The sequence below is a fragment of the Asterias amurensis genome, chromosome 14, assembly GCF_032118995.1.
Source record: "Asterias amurensis chromosome 14, ASM3211899v1".
Taxonomy (NCBI): domain Eukaryota; kingdom Metazoa; phylum Echinodermata; class Asteroidea; order Forcipulatida; family Asteriidae; genus Asterias; species Asterias amurensis.
In genome coordinates, this window is record NC_092661.1 from 11,148,070 (window position 1) to 11,160,312 (window position 12,243).

At 38.5% G+C, this 12,243-nt stretch overlaps 1 protein-coding gene across 4 annotated transcripts in view; it reads right to left on the reverse strand.

Moving 5' to 3' along the window:
- Positions 1 to 2,392: 2,392 nt before the first annotated feature.
- LOC139947482 (dystrophin-like) overlaps positions 2,393 to 12,243 on the reverse strand; it is a 252,509-nt gene continuing 242,658 nt past the window's right edge. For all 4 annotated transcript variants that reach the window (XM_071945408.1, XM_071945405.1, XM_071945406.1 and 1 more), the window contains 6 exons: positions 11,035 to 11,098; positions 10,478 to 10,569; positions 9,872 to 10,109; positions 8,761 to 8,941; positions 7,416 to 7,559; positions 2,393 to 6,000 (listed from right to left, as the gene is read on the reverse strand). In XM_071945408.1, the coding sequence (XP_071801509.1) occupies positions 5,885 to 6,000; positions 7,416 to 7,559; positions 8,761 to 8,941; positions 9,872 to 10,109; positions 10,478 to 10,569; positions 11,035 to 11,098 (835 nt within the window). In that variant the 3' untranslated portion in view covers positions 2,393 to 5,884. The remainder of the gene's footprint in view (positions 6,001 to 7,415; positions 7,560 to 8,760; positions 8,942 to 9,871; positions 10,110 to 10,477; positions 10,570 to 11,034; positions 11,099 to 12,243) is intronic.

Consider the following 12,243-nt stretch of genomic DNA (forward strand, 5'->3'; position numbering starts at 1 on the left):
TAAATATGAAGTTTATTGCAAATATGTGCACATAAGCGATATCGTGAAACAATTCCCAAATAATGTGCACATACATCTGCAAATTTAGTTGCAATGACGTGGATTTTATTGCATACCTTTGTCGCATATCTTTCAATAAAATTCCTAATGAACTACATTCTTGTGACTGGTGCCCAACTAAACTTTTGCTTAGAAAACAAAATCTCAAGCAGCATTTTCTGCTTAACAGCTTTATGATTGGTCCCTGGACAGGTAAAGATATAGTTTTTGGGTTGAATTAATTCAATTTAAATTCAACTCGACAAGGAAGAAAAGTGGCAGTTGGACACAGCATGCCCCCCCCAACCCCTTGTAGTAGGACATCAGTCTCCGTATGCAGTGAAGAAGTCCAACCTGGGCCCAATTTCATAGAGCTGCTAAGCACAAAAATTTACTCGCATGAAATTTTTGCCTCGATAAAAACAGATTTTACCAACCAAAATTCCAGGTGATTTTCAGGATAAGCAAACAGCTGAGTACCAGTAACACGCAATGTGCAAAAAATGGAAATTTGGTAGGTAATCTTGTTTTTATCAAGGAAGAACTGTCATGCTAGCTAAGCAATTTTTGTGTGCTTAGCAGCTCTACGAAATTGGGCCCTGGGCTACCCCACCCCACCCCCTCCTTTTCAATGTGTACTGATTCCGAAGACAAATAATGAATAATTAGATGCAAAGTTTTCTCCCCTGACTTTGGTTTCCACATTTTCAAGAAACTGCCCTCATTTTAATATGTTAAATTTCCCTTTTCAATAAAATTGAGAAACCTTACCCCATTTCCAAATCTCCCTTTGCCTTGGGGGGAATACATTGGTCAGAATGCATAATTTGTATTATCTATAGACACTCGGAAGTCGGGACAATGTGTCGAGCAGAGATATAACTCGCCAGTTAGTTAATTGTGACTCATGTCGTGTTTGCGCGGCAGGCCCAGCCTCGTGTACAAACAACATGGCGCCCGGCATCAGACTTGCAACACGAAAACATTTTTCACAACTGATTTTTCTTCCTCGAAATATCACATTAAAAACGCACAGTTATGTATTGTTTCCCGCAAAACTATCACCTATATACAACAAAGGATAACTTAAATATGTTTTTGGACTTTTTCATGAGTTGTTTTTTTAAGAAAAACAAGTATTTTCTGAGAAATCTTACCTGTCGCAAAATACGCGTCGCCATTTTCTTTTCTTCACACGTGTTTGAATCTTTAATTTCGAAGGCGCCAATCAGAACCGCGCAATGTGCCCTACATTAAAATAACTTATGTTATTGAGATTTTATGTTAATTATTTATTGTCCATGTTTTGCAAAAGGTCATCTATTTTGCATATGCCTCTAGTATTTCATCGTCTGTTTTGCATGTACCTGTCGAAGGTCAAAGTTCATCGTCTGTTTTGCATGTCTTTCGTATTAATTTGTTGTCTGTTTTGCATATGCCTTTTGTGTTATCGTCGTTTTTTACAAACTGCCCAAGACCAAAAAGTGCTAACTTTTGCACAGTTTTTTCCCGCATAAGTTGTCTAGAAAAAAGTTTTAAGGACACTTGACTTTAACTATGGAATATACAAATTGGTGGGACACCCCTCCCCTTCCAGGGTCCAATTTAAGCTGCTAATAGAACAAACCTGCTTGACAAATGTATTTGCTTAATAAAAATTGAGTGGGGCACCAGGAACAACAATGTAAACGAAATGTAATTTTAGCTGGTAACCAGTTTCTGTAAAGCAATACTTTCCTGTGCTTAGCAATTTTATGTGCTTACAGGCTTTTAAGTTGGGCTCAATTTCATAGAGCTGCTTCAGCACACAAAGTAGCTAAGCAAAACAAAATTATGCTTACCAGAATATGGTTACCAGCCCAAAACACTATTCCTTATGTATAATTTGTGACTGGTGTCCTGCAATTTTTCTGCTTAGCAGAAACATTTTAAGCACTATTGGGCCCTAGTGTCACCCTGCTCTTCTCAAGGTGAAAAGACAAAAAATAAAACCCCAGCCCATCCAAAAGGGGTCCCTTACGTAAAAATAGAAAGGACAGCACAAAAATATTGGGTCCAAGTTTTTCACTAAATACAATTTTGAGGAAAACATAGGACTGTCTACTAACATATTACAACTAATATTTTTGCAAAATATTCAAGACTAAAATTTTAAACTCTGATAAGTTTTAAATTTCAGTCTTCAAATTTTAAAATGATGGAATCATTCTTAATTTTTTTTATGAATTTGACAATTATCCAAGCATGTGAAACTTCCAATAATAATACTTAATCAACTCTGGATATCAAATACTGTATCCATACAATTTTAAGGCATACAAATTAAATAACTAAAGAAATCAGAAGACTCAAATTATTTCATTCTTTCGTATACACTGTTTTTATTACTAAAGTTAAAATCACAGATTATCACATAGAAAAAACATTGTTGATTTACAGATTCTGTTTTCCCCTATAACGTTGCGTCAATACAACATTTTGAATTGTTTTTATCATAAAAACATTTGATTTGATTCACTGGCATAAAAGACCATTATTTCATTTGCAAATTTGGGCAGTTCTTATCAAAATAATACTATGCATAATCAATACGCCCTAAAAATGGTGGCTATTCGTGGCCCTAAAAACCTGTTCACTTAAAACCAAATTTCCAGTGAGATAGGGAGTTATTTAAATAAAAATTGGATTAAAAACAAATTTCTCCAAGGATGACTTCAGGAAAAATGTCATCATCCTTCAAAACAAGAGTTAAAATTTCATGATCGGGTTTAAAAGTTGCGATTCGGTGATTATTTAAAATAAAAAAAAAATGATGAAGGAATACAGTTACAAAGCTAAGTAGATAATATTTACAGAAAAGCTAATGAAAAAAATTGTTTCATATACATGTTTTTAATGGTTATTATGATAGTAACAAATGGTTAATAAATAATCAGAAATGTAATAAGGCTCAACCAGATAGCCGGTCATAAAATGAAAGAAAATAAAAGACGTAACTTCGTACAAGGTTTTAAACATACTGAACTGTACAAGAAGCAAAGTGTAGCTAGACAACATAACTGCGGGTGTTGAACGAGAAGTGTTGACTAAAAAGCTTTTGCATTGTCTAAATCTCTTTGCATTTTCCCCACTGTAAAGCAGTGCTGTTGCAGACAAGTTCAGCAGACAACCCAATTCCATCATCATGTATAGAACACAAGACATTGCTTAGTTCAGGAAATAATCTTGCTTAGCAGAAAGTACGTTATCACCCCAAATGTTACATAACATAACCTGCCACTGGTTCCCTTTCGGTTAGCGATGTTTCCTGCTTCTGCTTAGCAGTTTTATGAAATCAGGATGGAAACAGAATATACTCTTTGGTCATTATGGGTAAAAATTAACTAAGACGCAATCTCGGATTAGAATTTCATATACAAGTAACAAACAATAATGTCATAGAAATTTTACGAATACATTAACACTCAATTCTGTTTTTTTAAGCCATGATGGCATTGGTAGGTGTATGTAAAAACCCTGACTCTCAAAGAAAGATCAAACCAATTCATCACATAAAATTGGAATTTACGTAAAATCAGAGCAGTGTGTAGCAGGGACCATTTCTTTTATTTCATGGTAGAGAAATCAAGAAATAGAGAGAGAGAGAGATAAAATTTATGACAATGGTTTCATTTTGATTTGCATCTTAACATCACATCAGAAAAAGTTCATCAAGTCCCACATCTCATATTAAGAGATTTGAAAGGTAGTTATCACACTGATTTTATATCTTTCAATGTCTGTTTAAAAAAAATCCTTAATGCCGCCCCCCTTCAAAATTAGTGGGTTTACTTCAGATTTGAACTTGATTGGCAGCACATTCTTTTCAGAATTCGATTTTGAAAGGATTTTAGAAGTTCATTCTTTTATTCAGAAGAAATCCCCTTTTATTCTCGTTGTAGGCAACAATTTTGTTGCTGAAAAGTTGCATTTTCTTTCGGGTATTCAAATTGAATTGCATTAACTCACACATAAATATAGGCATAAAACGAGCCGAAAGGAAAGAACTTACAAACTTAAAGACTCCTAGTTTTACACTGTCTTATATTATAATTAATATCGGGAAGCACCACGAGATAGCTTCCTAGAAACTCAAAAAACTATGAAAGCAAATCCTTTAATCAATAAATAGAAATTTCTCGTCATGCGGTGGGTACAAAATAATAGCTCACATTATAAAGGTGTATTGTGGAGATTCATTAGTTCATGGTAATTTTCTCCATTGATCAATCTTTTTTTGGAGAAAATGCTGAAATTGAGAGTTGATAACTGGTTGCATTGAAATTGTTCTGCCACTTTAATAGTTGTTAGTTGATTTTCCATTGACCCTTCTCATGTTACTAACGCAATGCGGAAGATCTGTCATCCTAGAGTACTATGCACATGTAGGATATGCGTAGTGCTGTCCAGTTTGCATTCTGAAGCACATGTTCGCACTGTAACATGCGTTCGCGAATTCCGCATGCATGTACTTCACAACGGCAAGCGATAAAAAAATGACAACATCTGAGAAGGGTTTTTAGACTGTGCAGAGTCTTACGAGTGTTCGCACTTTAGGAACTGTTCCCATAAAACCCAACAGTAATATTCCCTACAATGTTTGAATATTTGACAGACTTGCACAGTCTATTGTGCATTGTTCGGAGTAACTTTAAAACAAAAAGAATACTGCCTGCGTAGGATGGGTCCTGATGTTCAAATCAGGTGTTAAAGTAGGCCCAACGGAGGCAGACAGTTGACCTGTATGACTCATAGAGCAAGTTCGAGTGCACACATTTAGTCGACTACTGACCTGCAACGAAAATGCGCAGTGACAAACTCACTAGAACCATCGGTATTCAACACTTCCATTGCCTTCCGTGTTTTCGCTATAGTTTCTGTCACTGGTTCCCCTCTGCACTTTACACATGTTAGCATGGAACAGGCTATATACCACAGTAGTCAACCAATGGGTGACCAGCCTGGGTTCAAGTCAAAAATGGTCAACCTTTAGTTAACCATGGTGCACACTCAAACTTGCTCATAGCTGTGGGCGTAACCCGCTGTATGGTACATGTATCTCTCATGGGCTCAGTTGATTGTGTTCATAACGGCACCCCTTGTTCTCACATGTGCAATACCGGTCCTACAACACACCACCGATAGTTTGTGTTGCTAGTGTCCGCTGGTTGCATGCATTTTCAATGTCATGGTTTTAAAACCTGTCATGGTTAAACTGGTTTCAATATTTGCAGTTCAGAGTTCCAATGTGGTATTCCTGACGCATCTCCTAGGTAGCCTGGGATGATCCTGTACCCTTAGTCTATCCGCAAGAGCTTGGCTTTTGTCTCCGCCTGGTTGATGCTTGCACCTTCATAGATTGAGCCATTGCTGCATATCGTAGTCCATGCATAATTTGATGAGCTATCTCACAATGTGATGGGCCATCTCACCCATACAAGCCTGCACTGGATGAGATGATGAAGTACCCCCTTTGCCTGCACAGGTCCTCAAAGCTTTGGGCGTTGATTCACCCTTAGCCCAAACCCTAACTTATTGGTGCTGAGACAAAAAAGTATAACTTCCCAGCACAATGCGCTGTCATTGCAGAAATCAAGCACAAAAGAATCTTCCTTGATTTCGCTAAGCGTTCTTCTCTCTCTCTCTCCCATGTATGATTCCTTGTGTAGAAACTGATCAGTCACTTTTTCAGCTTTTGTTTCGTTGTGATCCACGTGAAGCCTAAAGCTGCTCTGCTTTGAGGATTGAGTGTAAAGGGAAGCCCAAGTGTGTGTGTGTATGAATTCCTCACAGTGTTTGCTGCCACCTACGTCTCATTCTCTCTATCACTGTGTTCATCATCTGTCATTACAGTCACTAGTGTTCCCACTGCTTTGCCTATGTTATCTGCCATGTGGTGGAGGCTGCCCACCTGACTTGCACCTGGAGGTAGTAAAGTGAAAGAGATTATTTACAAATGAGGAAATGGAATTAGATATCAAATAATTTTGTTTTCATTCATTTGTTTTTTTTATTCCAACTTGGAACACACTCCTAAACCCCGGGGAGGGTTACATCAACATTTTAAACCTGAATTATTTTAATATACATTGGCAGGAGAAAAATAAACTGAAAGGCTCAATTTTAAATTATTTTGGGTTGAACAAAGACAAATTTACTAGAGCTGGATATGAGCCCACGACCACCGGATTAATGTGCCAGTGCTCTGAAAACTGAGCTACATGTATGTATCTAGAATTATGTTGAAGGTTTCCCCATTTTGCAGTTTGGGGGTGCCAGTCAGAAGCCATATGGCTAATCAAAGATATTGAAAAAATAGGGCTAGATAGCTCAGATGGTATACGCGCACTTCTCCCATGGTTTCTCCAACACCCAATTTCAAACAAGGAAAAATTAATGGTGGGTAAAGAACGTTGTCTCGGATAGTACTTATCCGCTGGTTGTACTGGACTTATTTTTAGCAAGGTCCGTAAGTTGTTTGCAGAGCAACTTTTTTAAAAGGATTGTACCTTGCCTTCTCAACATTTGCAAAAGTGGTAAGAAATTTGCCACTTCAGGGCGTATGGTGACAATGGTCTCTTAAGAGGTACTAAGCTTGGGCGATATCACGATATTATCGAACATCGCGATACTAATTTGGAAACGATTTCGATATCGGATCGATTTGGTTTTTATCGAAATATATCGATATATCGCGATATCGAATAAGTATCGCAATATCGCGATGTATTTCTTAGCTGAGACATCTTGCACCCTATAGGTTTGGAGTAAAACCAGAAGAACAGGTCATTAGAACACCTCTCTTATGCTATGACTGTTACTTCTACAACTTTCACTGGGAGTTTGAAGACTGATGATGTCAAATTTAATTAATTGTGATTATATTGAAGATCGCGATATATTGTCGGCGATATATCGTGAATAAAATAAGTCGATATCGCCCAAGCTTAAGAGGTACAGACATCAGATGTCAATCTACACAGCTTTCCTCCCGTAGGAAACACGAAGAAATACCATGTAGGTATGAAACGGCACTAAGAACTACCAATGTGGATGTGCTCAATAGGGCCCAATTTCATAGAGCTGCTAAGCACAAAAATTTGCTTAGCATGAAATTTTTTCCTGCAAACAACAGCTGAATACCAGTAGCAATCAATATGTAACAAATGGAAATTTAGTTGGTAATCCTGTTTTTATCAATGTTAAGCAAATTTTTGTGCTTAGCTTATGAATTTGGGCTCTGGTTCTTTCAGTCACTAAGTAGTTTGCAGAGCAACTTTTGTATAAAGGTCTTGGTTTCTAACGATTTGCAAAAGTGGTAGGCAGAAGGTTTTTACCTGTTGAAGTAGCACCTTTTTCATCTGGGATATTATTGAGTTCTTTGATGACCTGATCAAGGTCCACCTTACCCCCATCCTCCCTGATGGGGTCATCCTTAAGGTGTGGAGGGGTATGGGGTGAAGGCTGGGTGTGGTCATCACCTAAATAAGGGAGGAGAATGTTCAAGGTGATCGAAACATGTCAGTTTATTAAATTCAAGGTACTACATAGAGCACTACAGCAACACAAATTAAATTGTTTGCCTGAAAACGTACTTTAGCAACACACATTCTATCAACATCCGACTGTATCTTCAAGACGTTTTGGCTGAACTGCTACTCCTGTTACTATTTGGGTCTTATATAGAGCAAAGCATCATAGAAACTAGATCATTTGGGAAGATAGAACACAAGTAAAAAAAGATATAGATCACTTTTGAGCAATATCTTTAAAGACACTGGACACTATTGGTAAATGTCAAAGACCAGTCTTCTCACTTGGTGTATCTCAACATATGCATAAAATAACAAACCTGTGAAAATTTGAGCTCAATTGGTCGTTGAAATTGCGAGATAATAATGAAAAAACAACACGTTGTCACATGAAGTTGTGTGCTTTTAGATGGTTTATTTCGAGACCTCACTATGTGGACTTACACACATCCACACAGTAATTTTTACAGTCTTAAAGTCACCTGGAAGTGGTATTTTTTTCAAAATAAAGCTTTTGCCACTAATATATGTGTTTTGATGAGTGGAATGTGAATAAACAGTTAACTAAGGTTTTAAAAAATCAGTTCTTATGTTATATACCAATTTAAGAGTAGACCCCGACCCGAGAGGGCGCTGTTCGTGGCGTCACTCGAGGCAGACTTTGCCTGTAATGCGTAGAGTAAACACAATTGCAAAGTACATGTGCGGACCAAGTCTTGAGTTTGTACGTTTCAACAACAAAAAAAGGTTTTTTTTCCGGCAATGCCGACCAGGTGTATTGCTGCTGAATGCAGAAAAACACTTTTTGAAATGTACCAACTCACGACGTGGACGTACATGTACTTTGCACGTGTGTTTACTATACGCATTGCAGGCAAAGTCTGCCTCGATTGACGTCACAAAAGGGGTAGGCGGAGTCAGCCCCCCAAACAACTTTATATATTTTTTAAACATATAAATCGTGACAAACAATTACTAAAAAAATTGTTTTATTGTACGTAAGCATATACTCTTATGTTTGAAAGAAAAAAAATTATATTTCCAGGTGACTTTAAAGAATATGATTCAAACAGAGTGACTGCACCACAGAGCTGCCTGTTGGGGGTTTTGCCAAATTGCAAAACACTTTTCACTAATGAGCACTACTTACCAGCCATATCACTGTCATAATCGCTGGTTCCACCATTGGCTGCAGAGCGTGATGACGACATCTCCAGCGAGGTGTAGAGAGGATGTTTACGAGACCGTGGTAACGAGCTGATGGAGGAAGTTGGGGAGACGGCTGGGGTGGTGCGGGATGACGAGGCTTGGGACGCACTACGGTCTGGAGGCTGTCAATGAAAAAATAATCTGTTAGTGGGATGCTCCTTTAAAGGCACTGGACACGTTTGGTAACTGTCAAAGACAAGTATTCTCACTTGGTGTAACCCAAACATACATGTATGCATCAAATAACAAACCAGTGAAAATTTGGACTCAATTGGTAATCGAAGTTGCAAGAGAATAAAATGAACAAAAACACCCTTGTTGCACAAATGTGAGTACTTTCAGATGCATAATATAAGGACTTAGCCGAAGTGTATTATTATTTGAGTAAGAAATTACCTTTTTCCCAAAAACTATGTTACTTCAGAGGGAGCCGTTTCTCACATTTTTTTCTCACAAACCTCAGTTAATTATACTCCCACCATGGAAAGTTTCAAATCCAACATTTGGACCTTGCCCAATTCTGGCTTTAGGTATCGCACAGTTTTAAGTAAATGGCAGAAGTTTGATACACAGATAAGTAACTTTTTATGTTTGGTTATGAGGAGGGGAAAGTCAATCCCTCCTGAGTACATACAGTTACTTAAAGACATTGGACACTATTGGTAATTGTCAAAGACTAGCCTTCACAGTTGGTGGGTCTCAACATATGCATAAAATAACAAACCTGTGAACATTTGAGCTCAATCGGTCATAGAACTTGCGAGATATGAATGAAAGAAAAAAACATTCTTGTCACACGAAGGTGTGTGCGTTTAGATGGTTGATTTCGAAACCACAAGTTCTAAATTTGAGGTCTCGAAATCAAATTCGTGGAAAATTACTTCTTTCTCGAAAACTAGGGCAATTCAGAGGGTGCCGTTTCTAACAATGTTTTATACCATCAACCTCTCCCTATTACTCGTCACCAAGAAAGGTTTTATGCTAATAATTATTTTGAGTAATTACCAATAGCGTCCACTGCCTTTAACCCACAGCATAGTTAGATTCCTTACCTGTTCAAGGAGTTGCCTGAGACGTTGTAGCTGAGCCTCCAGCTGTCTGTTATGGTCCTCCAGGATCTGCATCCTAGCCTCCAGACGTCCCTTGTGCTGCCTGAGGAGTTTAGCCTCAGCCACCAGCTCCGTGTCACGACTTGGCGAGGGGTGATAGTCGTCCTCGGAGCTCACCTCGGCCCTGGTGGAGTCGTCTTGACGGAGGGCTCTCAATCGGTCAAGCTCCGCCAGAAGTGTCCTGTGGAAAAAAAAATGATAACGTCAAGTAGGAGTTGAAACTTTGCAAGTTGGGAGTATTCTTAGGTGAGGTTTGAGGTAGCACCATGTGTTTATTTCTTTTTGAGTAGTGTTGGCTCTGAAAATAACCGGTGGTTCCCATCCCAAGGACGAAGCATCATGGTTTAGTGATTTGCTTAAGGACACAAGTGTCACAAGTGGAATCGAACCCACACTCTGCTGCTCAGAAACACTAGAGCTTCAGTATGGTGCTATTATTCACTTGGCCATCCCACACCGAAAACAACCAAAACTGTTCGACGTCAAGTGGGAACTATAAAAAGGCAAGACTCATGCTCCTTAATTCCAAACACCCACTCCTCCGCTTACCTGTTCTCTTCTTCCAAGATGAGAATTTGGTTCTCTAGTTCACTCCTTTGATCGGAGTCAATGGAGACCACAATCTGTGCAGGGCTACGAGGCTGCAAAAAACAAAACCACACAACATTAGTTGTTTGACAGAACAGGGTTCAGCAATAGTTGGGAAGGTAGTGCATTCTGCTCTACCAGCCAGGCTCCTATACCCATGCCTACATCCTTACGGACAGTGAATAGGAAAACCCTGTTTCAGCCCCAGGAGTAGTTGGCAACGTGCTGGCAGTGATTTGGGTCAATAGCCCAAATCGGTTAAGTGCAGCCCTTATCTTCAGAAACGCAACTTTCTATTTGCAAATATAGAGGAAATGGCCGTTCACACTTAAATCTGTACAGTTTTTTTTTTTTCTATGGCACTGTTTTGAAAAGAAAAAGAGGAAATCAGCTAGTCAGCTGAAAAGTTGCATGCCTTCACCTTAAAGTGGCCGTCCAACCTTGCGATTTTAGGCGGTTTCTCATGAAAACATATTTTAACATGACATCTAGCTAGCATTACGTATTCAGATACTTACCACAGACGATACATCCCCTCCTAAGCTTTGGCAGTACTGTGCAATCAGGTGGTGCTCATCATCACTGCGAGAAAATAAAATGTCGTCGATTAAAGGCAGTGGACACTATTGGTAAATACTCAAAATAATTATTAGCATAAAACCTTACTTGGTGTCGAGTAATGGGGAGAGATTGATGGTATGAAACATTGTGAGAAATGAGAAACGGCTCCCTCTGAAAGGCCATAGTTTTCAAGAAAAAAAGTATTTTCCACAAATTTGATTTCGAGACCTCAGATTTAGAATTTGAGGTCTCAAAATCAACCATCCAAAGGCACACAACTTCGTGTGACAAGGGTGTTTTTTCTTTCATTATTATCTTGCAACTTCGACGACCAATTGAGCTCAAATTTCCACTGGTTTGTTATTTTATGCACATGTTGAGATACACCAAATGAGAAGACTGGTCTTTGACAATTACCAACAAGGTCCACTGTCTTTAAGTACGAGGAAAATACATCATAGAACTTTAATGACTAACTAGTAAGAAAAATCTGTATAAGCTTTCGTAGAAGCAACTACTTCATCATGAAGATGCAATGAAGAAAACCAACTTGAAGAAAAACAACTTCAACCAAGGTTTATATAGAGCCAGCACAGTCGACACAAAAATGGTAATGAGGCAGGCAGTGCTGTAGTGTGACAAAAAAATCCTTGATCCCTGTTCAATCTGGGCGCAATTTCATAGAGCTGCTAAGCACAAAAAATTGCTAAGCATGAAATTTCTTCCGTGATAAAAACAGTATTACCAACAAAATTTCAATTTTTCGCATATTCCATGTAACTGGTATTCAACTGTTGTTTGCTCATCCTAAAAATCACGTGAAATTTGGTTGGTAATCCTGTTTTTATCAAGGAAGAAATTTCATGTTAAGCAAATTTGTGTGCTTAGCAGCTCTTTGAAAATGGGCCCTGGGGGCTAATCATCCTAACTTACATATGGAAAGCTAAATTAATTGAGAACAACATATTTGAGGCCAGAGATTTAAGGCCAAAAGTTTGACTTTTCCAGAGGAAGGAAAACTGGAGGGCGGAGAAAAAAACCTTTGTGGCACAGCAGAGAACCAACGCATGACTCTAACCACATGGCCTTAGCCAGAAATCGAACCAGGGCCACAGTGGTGAGAGGCGAGCGATTTACAAATGAAGGAAACCAATGAAGGAAACCTG